At 37.9% G+C, this 22,144-nt stretch overlaps 1 protein-coding gene across 13 annotated transcripts in view; it reads left to right on the forward strand.

Moving 5' to 3' along the window:
* The first annotated feature begins 1,802 nt into the window (after positions 1-1,802).
* The window catches only part of LOC132107156 (receptor-type tyrosine-protein phosphatase kappa-like), a 181,821-nt gene continuing 161,479 nt past the window's right edge, over positions 1,803-22,144 (forward strand). For 4 of the 13 annotated variants that reach the window (XM_059513397.1, XM_059513394.1, XM_059513393.1 and 1 more), the window contains exons 1-2: positions 1,812-2,071; positions 3,654-3,677. In XM_059513397.1, coding sequence (XP_059369380.1) covers positions 1,999-2,071; positions 3,654-3,677 — 97 coding nt within the window. In that variant the 5' untranslated portion in view covers positions 1,812-1,998. Of the gene's footprint in view, positions 2,072-3,653; positions 3,678-22,144 lie in introns of all 13 variants that reach the window. The other 9 variants (XM_059513390.1, XM_059513396.1, XM_059513398.1 and 6 more) reach the window with 6 other exon arrangements.

Raw genomic sequence — 22,144 nt, forward strand, 5'->3', positions numbered from 1 at the left:
AGCTTATGTATAGGTAAACATTTATAGATAGTATATTTATAGTCAAATTTGTCAGTGGGTTAGTTGTCTATACGTTTATACTGTTTAACTTTATTGTTGTACTGTGTCCTTTTTTATGTAGCAACGTAGTCCTGTGAGGCACAACATTTCGTTCCACTGTATGTCCACACATGTAGCGGAAGGACAATAAAGCTTAACTTGACTTGACTTGAATATCACGTGTGCTTTTTAAAAAAGTATGTGACAACAGCAAGAATCTCTGCATATTCATGCAGTGTGAGCATGCCAAGAGATTAAATCCAATCAGAAGCTTGTAACATATAAATGCGCATATCAACCCTATCTCTTTATTTAGTGTTCATGCAAACACTACGTTCGGATTCATCAATCAGAATGAATTAATTCCGATGGAACCAAAACGTGTCAATTTAAACGTACCTAATGACAAATTCTGCTATATACAGCTTTAAAAACAGACACCAGGGGCCAGTTGCATAAACTTAGCCACCATGTTCAGACTCTGTCTTAAGAACTTATTTGACCAAACCAAGTTTGAAAAAGTTTGGGGCGGCATTTTTGTTTGTTTGACCAATGGAACACGGGGGATTGTTCAGAAAACAGTATCATATGGGAGGCCGTTTGAGGCGAAACCCATTGAAAATTTGTGATACACACTGAAACACTTGCGATACACACTGAAACACTTGCGATACACACTGAAACACTTGCGATACACACTGAAACACTTGTGCGTACAAGTGAAACACTATATATCTGTGCAAATATATAAAAACTTTGAAACATTCTCGCGTGTGATAGAGCATTAACATTTTCAGTGTGTCCGGAAGTCATTTCACTGGAACCGGAAGTTATACTACTTCTTCTTCTTCGGTTTTATGGCGGGTAGCACCAAAGTTAGGTGCATTATCGCCAACTACTGTATTGGAGTGTGAACCAGAGTTTACCCTTTCAAAACGTGAGAAAAAATAATAATATAAAATAAAAATATTTTTTTTTCTTTTTTTTACATAAATACAATTAAACCCACTAACTGGAAGTTATAGCTCAAATATTCTCCTCATATATTCTGACTAAATGAACCGAAGGACACGGGAAAGAAAAAAAAAAAAAAATCAGATTTGGCAATAACACACGAGTGATCACATACGAAAAAGCCTAGTGTAAAGAATAACAACAAAAACCTAATTTTTTAAACAAGTTTGGAAGGAGCCATATACTTGGAGAATATTTGAGCTATAACTTCCTGTTGCAATGAAACGACTTCCGGACACACTGAAAATGTTTATGCTCTCTCACACGCGAGAATGTGCAGTCTTTGTGCAGGCACAACAGTGCGTGGGCGATTACAGGGTATATGCAAAGAGTTTCTATGTAACTGCATGTCTTTCATATATTTGCAAAGATATATAGTGATTCACTTGTATGCACAAGTGTTTCAGTGTGTATCGCAAGTGTTTCAGTGAGTATTGCAAGTGTTTCAGTGTGTATCGCAAGGTTTTCAGTGTGTATCGCAAGTGTTTCAGTGTGTATCTCAAGGGTTTCAGTGTGTATCGCAAGTGTTTCAGTGTGTATCACAAGTTTTCAATGAGTTTCGCCTCAAACGGCCTCCCATAGTATCAGCCTTGAAGCACCCGCCTTCTCCCCAAAACCCCTCCCACAATGTGTTTAATCTGCTAGTTCCACTCAAAATGACTGATAGGCAGACAAGCTTTGCAATTGGCTAAAAAGTGCAAGCTGCTTTTGTTTTGATAAAGCTGTGTGTGTGTGTGTGTGTGTTAGTGTGTCCGTCAATAGGGGGCGCCTGTCCCCTCGTGAAGAGCGCCCGTGACGTCACGGCCCTCTCTCTAGCCTCTCGCAGCGCAACAGAGTATCGGAGCGAGCGCGAGACGCGGAGAGAGAGCATGGGGAGCGCGGATCGGCTGGAATAAGAAACATTTTCCAACACTTTCAAAAACTTTCTCAACTCGGCCGACAGATATGGATACCATCATTTTGAGCATATTACTCCTGCATACGGCGTTTGGAAGCGCAGGAGCCCAGTACACTCCCGGTAAGTACCTAAAGATTCACCTTTAACGAGCCCCGGAGCGGAACGAGCAAAAGTTTCCGCGGCTTTTGCGTTGTATGCGTGCGCACCTTTTATGTGTGCCACGAGCGCACGTATACACCTCACAAGTTGATTTGTGTGTCCAGGTGGCTCTTTTGGTAAGAAACGAGTGAGGGGTGCTAATGGTTTGGGCTGGTTTTGTGTTGGAGAATAGGGACACACAGGTATCAGCTGCGGAGTGAAAGTGCTCCACCGAACCCTGTTAACCCTCCTCAGCCATCCGCTCCGGGTATCTGTCGTGATTGGGAGACGATTCTAATGAGACATCTCCTTTTGTCCAACAACACGAAAACTAAATTTAATTTCTAACGACTCGACGAATGGTTCAGTTGGACATCACGGGGAATTCAACGAAAATCCCAAACTCCGAAACCTACTTGAACAGTCTCGTAGGAAAACAGTTTTCTTAGTCCTGGTAAAAAGTAAAGGGCTTTTCATTGAAGAATGGAAAAACCTGTAAGAAGTTGTTTCTTTAGAATGTTATGCTTCTATTAGCGTACCTCAGGATTGGCTTCACATTATAATATGAATTCCCGCAGGATTCCTGTGCGTAATTATCGGGAAAATAGAGAAAACCTGATGAACTTTTCAAAATGCAGGATCAAATCTGTGTTTATATATATATATATATATATATATATATATATATATATAGCCTATATTATTCTCTCCATCTGGTAATGATGTTTATTTCAGGAGTTTAGTGCAGAGTGTTTGTTTGAGAGTCAGAATTATATATATATATATATATATATATATATATATATATATATATATATATATATATATATCAGTTGTTATTATTCTAGGGTAGAGGAGTTTTAGCTGGAGCGCAAATGTGACCACAAAGCATCATGATATACTGGGTCAAGACTAGCACATTAAATACTTTTGTCAGAAGTTTTTAGTTTATTTTTATGCAGATATGAGGATAAAGTGTTGCTATGTTAAGATGCTTTGGGATGAGAGAAATGCAGGAGTTTAGCTTTGATAGTGTTTTCAAACGTGTCAATCTACATTTTTCTGCGTTGACTCAGATATGAAATTACAACATGTGAATCACGTTGTTCTTGCAACACCACCATCATCATTATTAATGTTGCTCTCTTTGTAAATAAAGAAAATCTAAGAGGTACGAGGTCAGATGAAGTTAAACTGTTTTTTTTTTTTTTTTTTTTTTTTTTTTTTTTTTATAAATCATAAAAGTTTCTGTTTTCAGACAAATGTTTTCCAGCACATCTAATCTTGTGATTTGGGGTGATGCGCACATCTGTCTGACTGTAACCGTATCGCAGATCGTCTGGTACAGCTGTCTATGTAATTGCTGATTAATTAATCAGTGAGTCTAACCCTCGGATTAATTCTATTAGAGTAATCAAAAACAACGGCTGACAAATGGCAAATTACGGGAGGCTGAGATTGATTAGTGGCTGGTGTAATTATGCCAGCGTGTTATTGAAATGAAGAGGGGGATCAGAGCGAGATGATCCCTGATATGGCTCTCTTTCTCTTTCTCTGGACGCAGCTCAAATGGGACACGCGGAGAAAGGTGAGTCGTAAATCCACGCCGCTATCATCATCATCTTCATCATAAACATCTGTCCAGGGCATCTGTGTCTGAGTAATTGACCTGATGGGGGTGTGCGTGACTGTGAGCTGCAGTGATGCACACAAACACATCAGTGTATCATTCAGCTGTGTTTACCCCCCAAATACACACTAACAGGAAAGTCGTCTCTTCCCAGAATTCCCTCGCAATCAGCTTTCAAAGCAAAAGCAACGCTGGAGTTGTGTTTGTGATAATAAGCCCCGTCTTGATTCTTTACTCAGGTACATTCAGAGTAAATTTCAATGCAGGCTGTCATAGAAGCATTATTACAGAGAAGGACAGAGGGAAAGTTTGCTTTTGCGTTTCTTTAGAGGAGTCGGCGTGGCGACTTTGAAAAGGTTTTGTGGAAAGCCTTGTGAACAGCACTCAGACACAACAGCAAATCTGCACATTTCTTACCCGACTGCTGCAGACTCCGATTACAGCCGTCTGTGTGTGTGTGTGTGTGTGTGTGTTCACACTTTTCCAGCCGAGGGAAAACAAGGTCTTCCGTGTGACTTTAACAAGGCATTTGTGCATGAGTCGTGAACGGCTAGCTCATGATTTGAATATAATGCTTAGCCTTTCAGGTCGTTATCTTGGCCGATTGTGCGCCGCGTGTCATCGGTGTGGACGTAATGATAGAGATGGGATGTGAAGTGATGTTTAGTGAGTCTGAGGAGGAATGGAAGAATATGAGGGTGTGTTTTGTCTTCCACACCAAAGGTTTTTGCCCCTGAGTGCTGAGATTCGGTCTAATGTAATGAGCCTGATGCTCCTGGAGAACAGCACTTGCCTGTCATCTCTGTGGAGGTTTTTCAACATGTAATAGCCAACAAGAAAAGAACAATTGATTTTATCTATCAGTTAATCTGACTGGATGATGTAAAGTCACTATATGGCAGGGATCCTCAAATCTGGACCTCCTGCAGAGTTTAGCTCTGATCCTAATCAAACACACCTGAGCACGCTAATCAACGCCAATCAATGTCTTCAGGATCATCAGAAAATCACAGGCAGGTGACTTTGATCAGGGTTGGAGCTAAACTCTGCAGCGCATTGGACTTCCAGGACAAGATTTGAGGAACGTGGGCTGTATAAAAAAAGAAGTGGAGCAAGTTGTCCCATTTTGATGAAAGCATACTTAACATTTTAAATGTTTGGATTGTTAGGAATCTGTATCAGTGGATAATATTCCCAGTAAGAGCTGGAACATGACTTTGATGATTAGAAGGGATAGATTAGAAGCTGGAAGGGATAGATCTGTCATAAATTGCTCACCCTCAACTGAATGAATTTCTTTCAGCTGTTGTGAACACAAAAGATTGCATTTTGAAGAATGCAGGTAACCAAACAGCTGATGGTAGCCTAGGATTTTAAGTGTGGAAAATAAATACCATGGAAGTCGATGGCTACCATCAGCTGTTTGGTTACCTGCATTCTTCAAAATATCTTTTTTTGTGTTCTGCAGATGAAAGAAAGTCATAAAGGTTCAAATCAAAGGTGAATAAATAATAGCCTAATTTTATTTTGGCATGAACTTTAAGAAAATCCCTTTAAGAAAGTACATAGTGTCAGTTTGAGTCTCACGCTTGATTTTAAAGGCAACATCTTGTGGCGTCTACAATAAAATATTATTGGTTAATATTAATTTCCCATGTGCACCAACAGAAAGATGTTACTTTTAGATGTTTTAATGTCGTGCAGAAGACCAGAGAGAGACATGAAAGAAAGAAGGGTGTTGATGTGAATGTGTGGTGCTCTTTTCCCGTCTGCAGAGCAGTATGTGCTTGTGTTGCTCACAGGTCACAGAGGGCCTTGTGTCTGTGTTAAATCACAGCTCCGTCCGCGGATGCAAGTTGCTTATCACAGCAGCTGTGACAGAGCGCTGCATGTATTTTGCAGACTCGCTACAAAATCTGTTTGCAGCAGAAAGGTATTGTCTGCGGACAGCGTTTTTTTTCTCCTCGTTGAAGATTCTCAGATTATGCATGAAAAATCAATACCTGACAAGCACGTCGGGCGCTTTAGTGTTTCATCTGATGCAGCTGTATGGATTTTTAATCCAGTCCTGCATAGTGTCACATAGTCTTCTCGGCTCATGCTGAGGTCTTACTACTAGTTACTGAAGGAAATGAACACGAATGAACATCAGAAGAACAAGATTTTAAAGAGGAGCAGCCAGCCTTTTATTTATTTAGAAATGACAATTAATGAACATTTGAATAAATCTGACATGAAGACAAGTTTTTATGACATTTACTGTTTAAATGTCTATTTCAACAACAAACTGGAGTAGAAACACTATTAGATCATTAAACGTTAATTTAATATGTTTTACTATATAATAAGATTGTTATTATTAGAGAAACTGCCTAATTATTGGCTTATGTGAATAATATAGCCTATTACTATGAGAAAAAGATCAAATGTGTGTATCTAGATACTATATGGTATACATGGCATACATGGAATAATCATCATATTACACACATTAGATATTACATGCATATTAATCAATAGTAAAATTGCCCTTCAGTGACTCTATCTGCAACTCTTCTCTTGTTAAAGTCAAAGTGCTGTGAGACGTGTGTTGAAGCTCGAATCATGTGAAAGAAGAGGATAAATAGTGAGTGAGGCTGTTTGTGCTGCACTTTGTGGATTATAGCAGTAATGGGCAGCAGTCCTGTAAGCTCCTTTAGAGAGAGCCGTCAAAGAAGGCAAAGTCGGATTGAGGATTTGGTCATTAGGACATTATTGTTTTTCTTTTATTTTGTGTCTGCTCTGTCCCTGGGCTTTAAAGAGTGCAGTGTTGTGATTTGTGACCATCCTGATATCCATAAAGATTATGATGATGGTGGTGATTATCAAATTAAGCCCGCAGCGCTCTCTTTGAAGGAAAACATCCTCTCTCGCTCTCGCTCTGAGCGCTACGCCAAAGGCTGTGAGCCGGCGTCATGTCGTTACTCTCAGGAGAAGTGTGCTGCTCTCTCAGAGCTTCTGATGCTTACTTATCAAGCTTCAGTTTTGACCCAGGTGTTTTCTCTGTAGATTCCTTAGGAGAAATAAAATGAGGTAGTTGTTTTTGGAGCGGAGTTTGATTGTGATTTTGGACGGCAGAATTTGATTGAGATCTCTTCTCAAACTCTAGACACAGAGGAGACTTTGTAGGGCTGGACGAATAATCGACAATCATTCTAAACTGATAGCATATTAACAGTACGAATCTTGTCAGTGAACTATGAGGGCAGATAAAATAAGCGTTAATCATAATCAATAGTAAAATGTAGATTTAAGGTCATATCGACTTGCTAAAGAAAAGGCTTGAGATCGCTGAAGGACACATTTGAGACGTGGGAGATTCATCAGCAAGCAAGCATTTATGATTTAACAAGGAAATACTGCAATAATAAAGAGATAAAAAAAACCTTCTCAATATGTCGGTGATTCGGGGCACCATTTGAGATGCTCTGAACTCTGATGGAGCCACGTGAGTATTTGAGTCTTTAGTTTAGGAGAAGAGATCTGAAAAGCAGGAGATCAATTGTGATAGATTTCTTTTGTGATGTTTATAAATCTGAGCACTGTATGAGATTTAAAATCATCGAGTCTTCAGGAGAAACTTCTTTGAAGCATTTCATCTCCATGTCATCTCGTTTGTGTTTCTCTTTCCTGCGGGCAGATCTAGGAGCGTTTCCTCCAGCGAGAGCTCTTGGCTCAACCTTCAGCTGTGTTTAATATTGCTAAAATCACTCCGCTGCCTTCATTTTACACAGAGCTCTTGTCATGTCCTCTGACCCCACGGCTCCAGGACGGCTCTTAATTGTGATCGGCAGCTCCCAGCTATTTTGGTATTTTTTACCTGGTGTCCGTGTGAGTGTGCTGAGACAGGAGAACGGCTGACAGATGTGAGGTGAGAGTATGCCTTGCCATGATCCATCTGACTGGAGTCAGCTTGTCTTATATCTGTGTCAACACCATGACGTTTTGGAGATATCGAGTTTGAACACGTCTAGGCGCGTGTGTGTGTGTGTGTGTGTGTGAGTGATTTACCTGTCTTTCATTCCCGGCTCCTTTGAGATGCGCGCATGTGAAATCCTCTAGCATCATCCTCTCAGGCTTCAGCTGGAATTAAGGTGTCTGCACTCACAAACTGCCCTACTTTTGATGTCTGACTTTCACTTGTAAAAGCTAATATAGCATTTGTAATGACACTATATTGGACAGAAGTGGGATTTTTCCTCAACCGCTCAGGAGACAAATCACTCTGGTGTACTGTTGCAGTACTCTTTCATCACTGTAACCTCACTGGAATAATAATAATAATAATGACATTAAAAATAACTTATTAAGGGCATTTTAGTCATTTATCATGTCATTAAAAAAAGACTACTTTCTTTTCCTTTTGAATTTTTGTTTATATGCAAGTTATAAACAAGTTATCCAAAGTTATATAAAAAATATATAAATAATAAAAAGATATTTCTGCATATTTATTTAGTTGGAACTTTAATTTTTCAAATATTAAAATATAAAAATATTTATTCAAAATGTATAAATTTTAATAAACCAATTAAAACATGCTCCTCACAGAACAGGTAAATATAACACAGTGTATGTATGTATGTATAATTACATGCTTTTGTAATATAGTTATGAATGTTATAATGTTAGGCTAACCTGTTTGAGACCAGGAAACCCATATGAGGTTTTCTTAACTGTATGAGTGAGGAGTTTTGGCTGGTTTAATAGTGTTTTCCTTTAGGCAAACAAATAGAAAGGCAGTGCATCTGTTCCTAAGTGTTTTCAGCCTACTTTACTGCATAAGGTCAAATGTTTTAGGGAACAGCTGTGATCGCCTGAGGGAGAGTCAGCACAGGTGGCTCCTCGTGGGGCGGAACTCAGCGCTGTCAATCAAACACATGTGCATTCATCTATGCTTCGGTAGAGAGGAGTGAGCTCTTCATGTCACTGAATATTCAAACACAACAATGCCAAATATCTGCTGTCAAAGGTTTGGAATTCGTAAGATTTGCTCACTAAAGCTGAATTTATTTCATCATGAACACAGTAAAAATAGCAATATTGTGAAGTTTTTTTTTTACCATTTAAAAGTTTGGGGATAAAGAAATGAAAGGATGCATTAAATCGATCAGACATTTAAAATGATGCAACATTTAAATTTTTTTTTTTAAATGCTGTTCTAATCATCAAAGAATCTTGAAAAAAAATAATACATGCATCACAGTTTCCACAGAAATATTGTGCAGCACAACTGTGTTCAACATTGATAATAATCAGAAATGTTTGTTGAGCAGTAAATCATCATATCAGAATGATTTCTGAAGATCATGTGACACTGAAGACTGGAGGAATGATGCTGAAAATACAGCTGTGCATCACAGAAATACATTACACTTTAACACAGATTCACACAGAAAACAGATCTTTCAGACTGGAATAATATTTCACAGTACTGCTGTTTTCCTGTATTTTTAATCAAATAAATGCAACCTAGGTGAGCAGAGGTTTTACAAACATTAAACATTTTAATAATTACAAATTTGCGCTTAAGCTCAGGATTCTGAAGAAGAACTTCAGCCGTTGCAGATCCACTGGCAGACAAATACATATTAGCTTGGTGATATTTCTCATTTTACATGTCATTGATCAGTCCACATGAGTTTCCTCCCTTGCAGCAGTAGAGATGATTTTCTCATTATGCTGGTGTTAATTGATGCTAATAAGAGGGATGTGAGAGTCCTTGATCTCCTGGTGTTTGTCTTGCCTGCTGTGAATCCCGTCACCATCCGGGGCCCCAGGAGACGGCGTGTCTGTGCCGAACCCCTCCAGACCCCTTCCTCACACCTCAACACTGGAATTTACAGCCCACGCTGAACAAAAGACCCTCGTTCATCCCCCACTCCAGACCATTCAGCCTGACGTGAATTACAGTCGAGGTCAAAGCACGAAGGAAAATTCCTTTTGCATGAACTTCACCGTTTCAGTGCACTACCAGTAAAAAGTTTTTATTTTATTTTTTTTGTTTGTTTGCTAACCAAGCCTGCATTTATTTGATCTGAAGTACAGCCAAAGCAGTAATATTGTGAACATTTTTACTTTTGAAAGTAACTGTTCTGTTTTACACATTTACAATAATTTTCTATTTGAATATATTTTCAAATGTAATCTTTTCCTGTGATGCTCCGCTGTATTTTCACCATCATTCCTCCAGTCTTCAGTGTCACATGATCTTCAGAAATCATGACAATATGATGATTTTTTTCTTTTCCGGGTTCTTTAAAGGATAGAAAGTTTAGAAAAACAGCATTTATCTGAACTAGAAATCTTTTGTAATATAAGGCATCCTTGCTAGATTAAACTATTAATTTGAGTCAAAACTTTTGAATGGTATAGTTTACAATGTTACAAAAGCTTTTTATTTGAGATAAATAGTAATCTTTAGATCTTTCTATTCATCAAAGAATCCTGAAAAAAAATTACTTAACTGTTTTAAATATTGATAATAATAATAATAATCAGAAATGTTTGTTGAGCAGTAAATCATCATATTATTCTGATTTCTGAAGATCATGTGACACTGAAGACTGGAGGAATGATGCTGAAAATACCCAGAAATAAGTTACATTTGAACAGATATTCACACTGAAAACAGCTGTTTTAAACAGTAAACATCTTTCACAGTATTACTGATGTTACTGTATTTTGAATCAAATAAATTCAGACTTAATTCAGAACAGAACTCTTAAAAAACACACAAAATATTGACTAGTAATGTAATTCGTTAGTCATCACTGCATTTCTTGATTTGATTTGAATGCATTATGGTTTCATATGGACGAACCGCACTGATAAAATGCCAGAATGTAGGTTACATTAGTTGTGTTGCACTTGTACAATGGTCAGTGAATCTGATGAGTGTGTTTCTTTTCAAACAGAAAACAGGTCACAGCTGAAAAGAAGAGCACAATTGATCTGACATGCTTTATTTGACTCCTGTAGTGTGTGTGTGTGTGTGTGTGTGTGTGCTTGTCCACTGAAGTTTGTGTTACACTCAGATGTGCTTACGTGATTTGTTTGCATGTGATTCACGCAGTCCGTCTCTCATCGTTGTGATAAGCTCTCGCTGATGGCCAAATACAACACAGGGAAATCAACATGTTCCTTTAAACCCTGAGTCTGGCTGTGAGTGTGTTCCCAGGGTCCCACTCTCTCTTTCTTTGGGCCACATGTGGTTTAGGTTAACCACAGCTCATTGTGTCTGAACTAACATTAATGGGGTCATTTGTGCACACCGGTCGATTACAGGAATTTAGACACACAACCCGTGCTTTCTGCTACATGACAGACAAAGAGAGAGAAAAGAGATAAAACACATCCACAGGAGCATTCAGTTACTTTGAGATTTACAGTGAAGGTCTATATTGCTCCCAGATCATTTGCACTATTAAGAGAAATTAAAACAGACACAAATAGAATTGCTATCACACAGATCAGTTCATCTTGGAAATGTCCAGATATTTGCCTTTTGATTGCATGCTTCTGTCATTTCTGTCTTTTTATCCTCTCCGAATCACAAGATGTCTCCATTTAGTCTCTGTGCTTTCTAGGAGAAACGCTTGAGACCTTACAGAGATCTTATTTGTGATTTATCTTTCCTAAAATGACTCTACTGTATTTGAGTGTTTCGGTGTAAATCACTGTCTGTGTAAAGCTAGTTTTGTGTATATCATTTGTCTCTTGGCTCATGCTAAACTCAGACTCAGCACACGGTGAATGAGAGAGCGAGAGCAACAGGGAAGGAGTTTAAGCTCAAATGGTTGTGATGGTCCTGCTGAGAGACTGTGAGAGATCTGATTAACACAGTATGACAATGCTCTCTCTCTCTCTCTCTCACACACACACTGCATTCATGAGGACATCTTATGGACACAGTGGTTTTATACAGTGACGATATTTGCTAAAGTTCACCTCTAAACCTTCTCCTCACACTGACCTGTTGGTATCAGGACATGCAGATATCATGTACACTCTCAGAAACCTACAGCAGTCTCCTTTTAAAAGGGACTAACATTAAATGTACTGATCTGTACCTTTAAGCGACTCATAAGTACTATTTAAGGGTAAATAATTGTAGTTTTTTTTACTTCAGGATACCTCCCAGTGACAGCGTAGTACTTTTTTAGAGAGTGTATATTGTTTTTGAACATGATAAAGAAATGAAAACTCTCATATTTAAGCTCTACTGTCTCTGGACATTAGTTTGTTTGCACTCATTGGGTAGCCTTTAAACACTAGTGTATGTGTGTCTGTGAAGAACTTCATGAGGCTTCTTCTTCACTATCTGCTCTTAATCCTTCATTAAAATGCAGTTATGTGAAGAAATGCATATGAAGGCTCAAATAAGATATTTTAACAAAACAGATGTGAAGCATTTCAGCAGAAGCATTTATATCTATATATCCAGTGTCCAAACCTGTGACTAGTGTTGTCACGGTACCAAAATTTCAGTATTCGGTACCGATACCAGTGAAAATCCACGGTTCTCGGTACCAATTTCGGTACCAAAGCAAAACACAAAATTATGCTAATTAAAAAAAAAAAACTTTTCAGCACTAAAAATAAAATCAATGTCATTCTTTATACTTATTTACAATTGTGTTTAAAGTTTTTCTACAAGTTATATAATTATGAAAAACAGTAAACAAGTTTCACCCAAATTTAATTTGTCTTTTAATTTATGAAATTTAAACACATTTTATTTTTGGTAAATAAAGGGGATTTGCTATTAAAATTAAAACATGGAAGAAATATTGTGATTTATTTCTTTAAAAAATAAAGTTTTATAATTTTTTTCAACACTAGTAGCAGTATCACATACATTTGACTAAATAATAGTAATATTTCTAGCACAATGCCTTTATGTAAAAATTAACTTTTAGGCCAAATGAATGCATATTTGTCATTTTAACTGAACTTAAGACTGGTGGTGATGCTTAAGATATTTTTGGTCATTGATGGTTTCTGTAAAAAAAATAGTAATAGATCAGATTAATTATTATTAAAAGATAATACTGCTACTAATTCTGCTATCATACTAATGTATATACAATGCACTATGAATTGATGAGCTGCTGGGTTCATGAATATTAATCACGTTGTCTGCGTTCGGTCAAACTGATTTGCTGAAATCAAAACAGGGACGGTACTAGATCAGCGCCAGCCAATGAAATTGCCATTTGCGCATTAGCTCCGCCCACTACTGGAGAAACCGGTATGTCTTCTGCTTGTTCAAAAATGAATATGAATAATTCTAAATGAACTCCATTATTTTGACAGGAGAAGACAACAAAGAATAGTTTACATATAGCGTGTCGATTCAGTGTGGTAAGACTCTCGCTCTCTCTCTCTTTGCATGTGTGAGAAACAGCGCTATCAGTAAAGCGACGGCGAGTCGTGCGCATACAAACCCGCACGTCTCTGCCATTCATTAATTCACACAGAGACGCACAGAACACGGATTCATATTTCAAACAACTTTTGCGGCGTAACATTTACAGATACTGGTCCATAAGGAGATTTGATTTGATAAATTTATGCTAACTTTGACAAATTCTATGACTGTCCATATTAAAATGTAAGTTTCATTTTCATGACTGGATTTTGAGATTCCGTCCTCGTTTTCTGCTTCGTGGAAATCATAGCGCTGAACCGGGTTTGAACGGGACCTCGGTACTACCGGTACTTAAAGAAACCTGGTACCGTCACATTTACATTTTTTTTAGTACCGACTTGGTACCGAAGTAACGGGTCTTTTGACAACACTACCTGTGACTAATTAAACTCTTTAAAGGTCCCGTTCTTCGTGATCCCATGTTTTAAACTTTAGTTAGTGTGTAATGTTGTTTCCCTCTTCCAGTTTCCTCTTTGTCTGGAGAAGGCATTGTTTATGGACCACAACCGGTAAGTGTATTTTATTATTTAAGTTGGTGCGTTTAACAGTTTCTGTAACTTATTACACAAAGGGCAACGCTGTTTAGCTTTGTTAACTAGATCTTAGGGCTGTGCAAAAAAATGAATGCGATTTTCATGCTCATCTCGTCAGTAAAAACGCTCCTGTGATTATAAGTACATCTCCAGCACATGCTCCTGCACACTTGCTTCTCAAAACTAGCCCGAATGCGTTTCCAGGAGGGCCGCGTGCGCTCAGCTGCTGTCGAATCGCAACACAGGAACCGCTGGCCCAATCAGAACTCGTTTCATATTTCTGAAGGAGGGACTTCACAGAACAAGGAAGACATCAGCCCGTTTTTATGACAGTGAAAACAGCGGTATACACATAGGTGAATTGTGTGAAAAATACTGTGTTTTTTTACACGCGAAACATGAACACATGTTATATTGCACACTATAAACACAATCAAAGCTTCAAAAAAGCATGAAAAACGGGACCTTTAACATACTTTTTAAAAGAGTACTTATTATGAAGTAGTGTATTATACCCTCTGAAATGAATGTAATTAATTGCTTTCTACTTGCTGCTAAATGAAAACTAAATTTCAAATAATATTAAATGGAAATTAGTTGAGTGCACTTAAGCAGGACTTCAGTACATCTTTATATATAACTTCATAGTTCTAGAGTATTTGAAATATGGTTACAGTGCTACTGCTGTCAACACATCGAAATAATTGTACTTTAAAGCTTCACAAAAGATTATTAAAACAAAATGATGACGTTATTACAGGGTGCAATCTTTAAAAGTCATGAAAGTTTCTTTAAACACTTATATGGCCTTTTATTTAATTTTATGATATCTGCAAGTACAGTTTTCTAAAAGTATGTTTTTTAAGATTTGAAGAGTAGTACAAGTGAACATTCATTTAAGCACACTTGGGGAATGTATGTTAAATCCAGCTGTGTGTTTTCCAGCTGTTGGCTTTCTCCATGTCCGCTGGTTTCCTGTGTTCGATAAACCCCCCCCCCCCCCCCCCCCCGACACATACACACACAGACTCAGTGTGGCTGTTTTACAGGATTCAAATGCAGTGAAGGCAATTAAAAACAAAGGCAGTTAACTTCAGTGAACACAAAACATGGATGTGATGAGTTGATAATGCCGTTATGGGAGACTGTGAAACTTTTTTTTTTCAGTCCACTGCACTGGTTTCCGTGATTTTTCAACATAAGCATGTGCTTGACGGTCGTATTTGACCATTGCATTTGTGTGTTGTGTCTTTTGCAGCTCTTTAAATTTTATGAATGTTAAAGGGGTCATATGATGCGATTTAATTTTTTTCTTTCTCTTTGGAGTGTCACAAGCTCTTGGTGCATGAAGAAGATCTGTGAAGTTGTAAAGACTAAAGTCTCAAATCCAAAGAGATATTCTTTATTAAAGTTAAGCCACGCCCCCTAAAACGGCTCATTTAAACACACCCCACATCTCTACGTCACTATGTGGAAATATTTGCGTAATGCTGCCCAAATGTTCATGCAAAGAAAGAAGTCGTGGTTTCAGTAACACAGTTAGTGCTGAAGCAGCCATATCAGGGATATGTGTGTGTATCTAGATGAAAGCAAAAACACTTTATTTATTCTTCCAAAAGTAGATGCATTTAGGAATCTTTAAGATTACTTACAACAGAACAGCAAAGCATTTTATAGATGACTGTTTGGTGAACCTAGGAGAGGAGGATATTCTGACTTTACTACGACAATCTGGCGCTTCTGATTCAGCTACTGGAAGTATGATTCGTTATTAGTTTAAGTATTTTCTATTGAATGTTCAAATGCTGAGTTTTGCCAATAGTATCTGTGCATCGCCTGTGTGAACATTAAAGCATGTCAACATCTGTTACACCAAATACACAGAATAATGATCTTTAAAAAAGCATCATATGACCCCTTTAAAGTCCAACTTTTTTTAATACACCTTGCATTTTTAAATGCCAAAACACATTTTGTGTGAATGACCCTAAGACAGTTCAACCTACTGAATGTGTGAAACAGTAGGGCCTTTCACACCACGGGAACCTTTTCATAGTACCAGAACAAATTGTGGAACTACCCAATTTTTGGCATCTTTGCACCGCCAGAACTGGGTGCGATTTTAGTACAAAACTGCCTTTTTCAGCCAGCAGAACTGGTACTATCCATGATGTAAGTAGACACTGATTGGCCAGGCACATTTGAAAATGCCCTCACCCGCCATGATTAAAAACGCTGTGTAACATACTGTAAACATTGTTTCAACTTATTTCGCAAGTATGATGAAGAGTGATAGATGGACGGACGCTGAAGTGCATGCACTTGTATCAAATGTAGCACTGCCAGTTGTCTTTGGAGATTCTTAGTCCTCCTTTCCATTCTTTCAATCACTTTACGTATATGTCGACTTTCCCGTGAAACCCGCGAGACACAACAAAAACACAGTTCCGATGAGAGTGTCCTCCATCCTCCTGTTGTTAACGTTATTCTTCTTTGTTGTTGTTTAACGTTGTTGAACGCCGCACACAACTGACATCACTGTCGACCGGCTTACGTCATTTACTAGTACACACTGTCGGTGTGAATGCAAACGTTTAAATGGTACTGGGAAATAGTTTGTGCAAAATCGTCCCAGTACTTTAGTACTGTACATTTATGGCGCTTTTCCACTACACAGTACCAGCTTGCCTCGACTCGACCTGCCTTTGTTTGGTTTTCCACTGTGTAAAAGTTGTACCTGTTCCTGCTTCCAGCTACTTTTTTTTTGTATCACCTCTGGCGAGGTTCTGGGGGAGCTGAGGCAATACTATAAATGTGATGTGAAAACACGGCGGACTGCTGATTGGTCAGAGAGAATAGTCACTATTCACTACACGTGCTAGACGGAGTTGTTTCGTTTTGCTGCCCTCAGCCTCTCCAGAAACAACATTTGTCTTCTTGCTGTGAGAAACCGTAACATCCCGAGGATCATAAACAGCATACACTTGATTTCCTCCATTGTCCTGTGTGTGTGGGTAGTGGGTGTGTGTCGTGTAGAAGATTACGTCAAGTCAGTTTCCTGCGGCGTCGCTATGATGACCAGGTACTATTGTGTGAGGTACTATCTGTGATGGAAAACAGAGCGAAAAGCGAGATGAGGCGAGTTGAGTTGAGCTGGTACTGGTAATGGAAAAGCGCCATTAGTTCTGGAACTAAAGCGGTGCGAAAGGCCCTAGTGTGTTTAGTGTTCAGTCGTTTTGCTGTAATGAGTTCTTCTCTTCTCATCAATATATGTTGAATCCAGCTCACACACGTCTTTCTATGACTCATGCTGTAATTAGTGTAAGTGTGTTAATGAGAGCTGAATCAGAGACACTGATTTGATGTGTCGTTATTGAAACACACAGCTCACAAGCCCACACAGGTTTGGGTGTGTGTGTGTGTGTGTGTGTGTAGAAATGAATGCTGCATGAGCAAAGTCTCGCAATTAATTGGATAAAACTTCCTAATTTAGTTATTTTGTGTATTTTAATAAAAAAAAAATGTTGTTCCATATCTTGTTCTCCTCCAAACAAATTTAAAGACTATAAAAAACCACTATAAAGTATGAATGTAGGTTAAGGTGTACATTATGTACTCACAAAATTTTATTAAAGTTGCATTTAAAAGAAAGTGCAAAAAAGCACCAAATAAATAACTAAATAATAAAGAAAAAGTACAAACTCAGTGAGATAAGAGTGCAGGAACACAAAGAAATACCTTACTGTCATTTATCTGTCCTTTAAACCAACCTTTTACATTCACATCCCGTTACAGTTACAGTTCTCATAAAATGAGCATTACCTATGTTAATTAATTCAATTTATCGTTGCAAACTTACTTAAATATAATGCATTTAAAACCTACATTTAATGTCCACCTTTATATACTGTATTTAAATAAATATAAAAATATATATACCATAGCATAACCTCATTGATTGAAGTGTTTATTAAAGTGTTCTTGTGTGTTTGTCAATGTGACTCTACTTTTCCCCCTCTGTGACTCACTCTGTGATCCCTTAATCAAATGCTTAATTACATTTTTGGTACAGAAGTGTGTTTTTCAGCACTGTGAAGTGGCATTACTGATGCTTGTTCTCTGTAGACATCACGCAGACCCAACTGATCAATAATAAAACATTTTGTTGACTATTTTCATTATGGATTATCATTGATAAGTTGCTGCAAACCTGCAGTTCTTGTGTGTCTAATACGGTGTTGATTAGGGAGTGTGTGTGTGTGTGTGTGTGTGTGTGTCGAGCGGTGTTAGCCCATCTCCAGTGATTGATCCCCCCCTTCTCTCTCTCTCCCCTGATGCTTGATGTTTGCTGAAATTGTTTTAACTAGTGTGACTGAGATCCCACTGTCACCTTCCTGTGGGCAAAGGAAGTCAGAAGTGCAAAAATACTCTCTCACTTTCTCTGACCCAAAGGCCTTTCCATCTATCATCAGACATCAAACATGCTGAGAGGTCCAGGGTAATTATCGTTAACTAAAACCATATAATATACAGTCGTGGCCAAAAGTTTTGAGAATTGCATAAATATTCATTTTCAAAAAGTTTGCTGCTAAACTGCTTTTAGATCTTTGTTTCAGTTGTTTCTGTGATGAACTGAAATATAATTACAAGCACTTCATACGTTTAAAAGGCTTTTATCGACAATTACATGACATTTATGCAAAGAGTCAGTATTTGCAGTGTTGGCCCTTCTTTTTCAGGACCTCTGCAATTCGACTGGGCATGCTCTCAATCAACTTTTGGGCCAAATTCTGACTGATAGCAACCCATTCTTTCATAATCACTTCTTGGAGTTTGTCAGAATTAGTGGGTTTTTGTTTGTCCACCCGCCTCTTGAGGATTGACCACAAGTTCTCAATGGGATTAAGATCTGGGGAGTTTCCAGGCCATGGACCCAAAATTTCAACATTCTGGTCCCCGAGCCACTTAGTTCTCACTTTTGCCTTATGGCACGGTGCTCCATCGTGCTGGAAAATGCATTGTTCTTCACCAAACTGTTGCTGGATTGTTGGAAGAAGTTGCTGTTGGAGGGTGTTTTGGTACCATTCTTTATTCATGGGTGTGTTTTTGGGCAGAATTGTGAGTGAGCCCACTCCCTTGGATGAGAAGCAACCCCACACATGAATGGTGTCAGGATGCTTTACTGTTGGCATGACACAGGACTGATGGTAGCGCTCACCTTTTCTTCTCCGGACAACCCTTTTTCCAGATGCCCCAAACAATCGGAAAGGGGCTTCATCGGAGAATATGACTTTGCCCCAGTCCTCAGCAGTCCATTCACTATACTTTCTGCAGAAGATCAATCTGTCCCTGATGTTTTTTTTGGAGAGAAGTGGATTCTTTGCTGCCCTTCTTGACACCAGGCCATCTTCCAGAAGTCTTGGCCTCACTGTGCGTGCAGATGCGCTCACACCTGCCTGCTGCCATTCCTGAGCAAGCTCTGCACTGGTGGCACTCCGATCCCGCAGCTGAATCCTCTTTAGGAGACGATCCTGGCACTTGCTGGACTTTCTTGGACACCCTGAAGCCTTCTTTACAAGAATTGAACCTCTTTCCTTGAAGTTCTTGATGATCCTATAAATTGTTGATTTAGGTGCAATCTTAGTAGCCACAATATCCTTGCCTGTGAAGTCATTTTTATGCAATGCAATGATGGCTGCATGCGTTTCTTTGCAGGTCACCATGGTTAACAATGGAAGAACAATGATTTCAAGCATCACCCTCCTTTTAACATGTCAACTCTGCCATTCTAACCCAATCAGCCTGACATAATGATCTCCAGCCTTGTGCTCGTCAACATTCTCACCTGAGTTAACAAGACGATTACTGAAATGATCTCAGCAGGTCCTTTAATGACAGCAATGAAATGCAGTGGAAAGGTTTTTTTGGGATTAAGTTAATTTTCATGGCAAAGAAGGACTATGCAATTCATCTGATCACTCTTCATAACATTCTGGAGTATATGCAAATTGCTATTATAAAAACTTAAGCAGCAACTTTTCCAATTTCCAATATTTATGTAATTCTCAAAACTTTTGGCCAAGACTGTATATAATCATTTACTATTTAACAAACTTAAATATTATATCAGTTATACTAAAATAACATTGTTATAATTAAATAATATCACAAAAGGAAAAAAATGCTGTTGTTCACATTATTGTTTAAGTAATTCTCTTAGATATTTTTTATTTGATCTGTGAGAAAGCATAAAAAATGTAATAATCTCTGACAATTAAACTGATCACTGATCACACAAAAAGCTTTATTATTTTATAGTTTTCGTCTAGCAGTGGAAGTTAGAAGTGTTGTGGGGTGAATACTGTCAGTGAAATATGTGAATTGTAATATTTTTACATTAATCAAGAGATGAAAGGATATATTCAAGACTGATGTGCTTCAGCAGAGAGTCGAGGAGGAGGATGCTGAACGCTCCCATATTCCCATACTCCCATTTTCTTCTAATTCTATATAAAAATAATAATAATAATAAACATTTTGAGAACAAATTATACATTCACTGCATCACTCAGTCAAGAGCCACTCGATGGAGTGTGATGTATAAAGTTATTGCGGTTAACTCTTGAATGAGAGCCAAACTCTTTTAAAGAGAACTGAAAGTTGTTTATTTGTGAAATTTAAAAACTTGTTTAGCAGCTAGCACAGCGATTGACGTGATTGTCAGCATTTATCTGTTACTTCCTTTCTAGTCGTGGCATGTGGAAAGTTTCAAAAAATGATTTGACTGAATGATTTGATTGAATGACTTTATGAAACAACATACAGGACAGTATCTTCAGGTTATATCAATTCATCAGACATTTTGAACTTCATTATAAAAACAACGAGGATCTCAATTTGGGTCACATTCAACTAAAACTGAATACAAATATTGGTAGCTTTATTTTAAGGTCCAATTCTTGCTATTAGCAAACCACTGACTAGGACTTTTGCCTCAATAAACTCCTAATTTGCTGTTTATTGATAGTAAAGTAGTTGTTAAGTTTAGGTATTGGATGGATTTGAGAAGTAGAATACGGTCATGCAGAATATGTGCTTTATAAACACTAATAAACAGCTCTGATAATAATAGGCATGATAATAAGCAATTAGTTAACAGAGAGAATTGGTCTTTATACTAAAGTGTTGCCTAAATATCTAATTGACAGAAGTATCAAAAATGGAAACAGTACTAAACTGAATTAATGAGAATTTAGTAAATAATGCTTTTTTTAAGATAATTAACTCTTCATCTAGAGTTTGATTGACAGAATCGACCATAAAGAAAACAGACAGCTAGGAGAGTAGATTAACCTCAGTGGACTTGAACTTGAAAAATGGTGTGTATTGTTGTCTCTCTATGGTTGAAACAAGATACCTTCTGATGTTCATTCATGTTTATTTCATGCTATAACTAATAAAGAGAAAGAGATGATCGGTTCACATACCACTACACCAATCTGTCACGACATATTAAAGGACTACAAAACCTTTATTTCTATAGCACTTTATACAAAACAGTTAGTGTTAGCAATTATCAGTATTATCATATATTTGAGACTGTGCTGTAGAAGCATCTCTAAAAGACAATAAGAGCCCTGCACGGGCCTCAAATCTAGGCCCGAGCCCGGCCCTGGCCCGAGACGCTCAGGCCCTAGCCCGACCCGTGTCCGACAGCTCATCAGAATTATCAGCCCGAGTCCGACACGAGCCCGTGTTTTTGTTTATTTATTTATTTATTTATTTTATTACACAGCAGAAGCCTGCCCTATTTGCAGCAAGTAAAAAGGGGTCAGTTTTGTGTTATGTTTCTTTTCTTTTCTTTATCAAGGTAATTTAGAAAAATGTTTGGAGCATTTTTTAAAAATGAAGATTTACGTTAATCAGCCGAGCCGACAGCGAGTAGCCTAAAACATATTTAATCAATTAAGCCTCTCAAATTACCGCTAATACTTTACTAATAAAATCCATAGATATAAAACACTTCAAGCATATCACACAGACAGTTAGTTTAATATATGTTTATTTATTAAACCACAGTGAGTAAAATAAAAAAAAATTGAAATACTGAGGCAGACTCGCAACAGCGCTCGCAAACGAAATGAGAAATAGCCTACAATCTTAACAAATTAAATTAATTAAAAACAAACTTGCAGGTTATCTTACCTCCAAAAATGCACCACAGAACATGTCAATTCTTTCTTCCATTAGTTTCCAACAGTTAAACGAAAATAAAGTCAAATGAAAAGTTAGAACAGTCTCTTACAGAGCATCGTGGAGAAAAAGAATAGCATCCAGAGTGGAAGGTGTTAACCCAGTCCTCCTCTCTTCTATCACTGAAGACACGTTCGCTGCTGCTGCTGGCGGGACACTAAACACAG

Source organism: Carassius carassius, chromosome 27, assembly GCF_963082965.1.
Source record: "Carassius carassius chromosome 27, fCarCar2.1, whole genome shotgun sequence".
Lineage (NCBI taxonomy): Eukaryota > Metazoa > Chordata > Actinopteri > Cypriniformes > Cyprinidae > Carassius > Carassius carassius.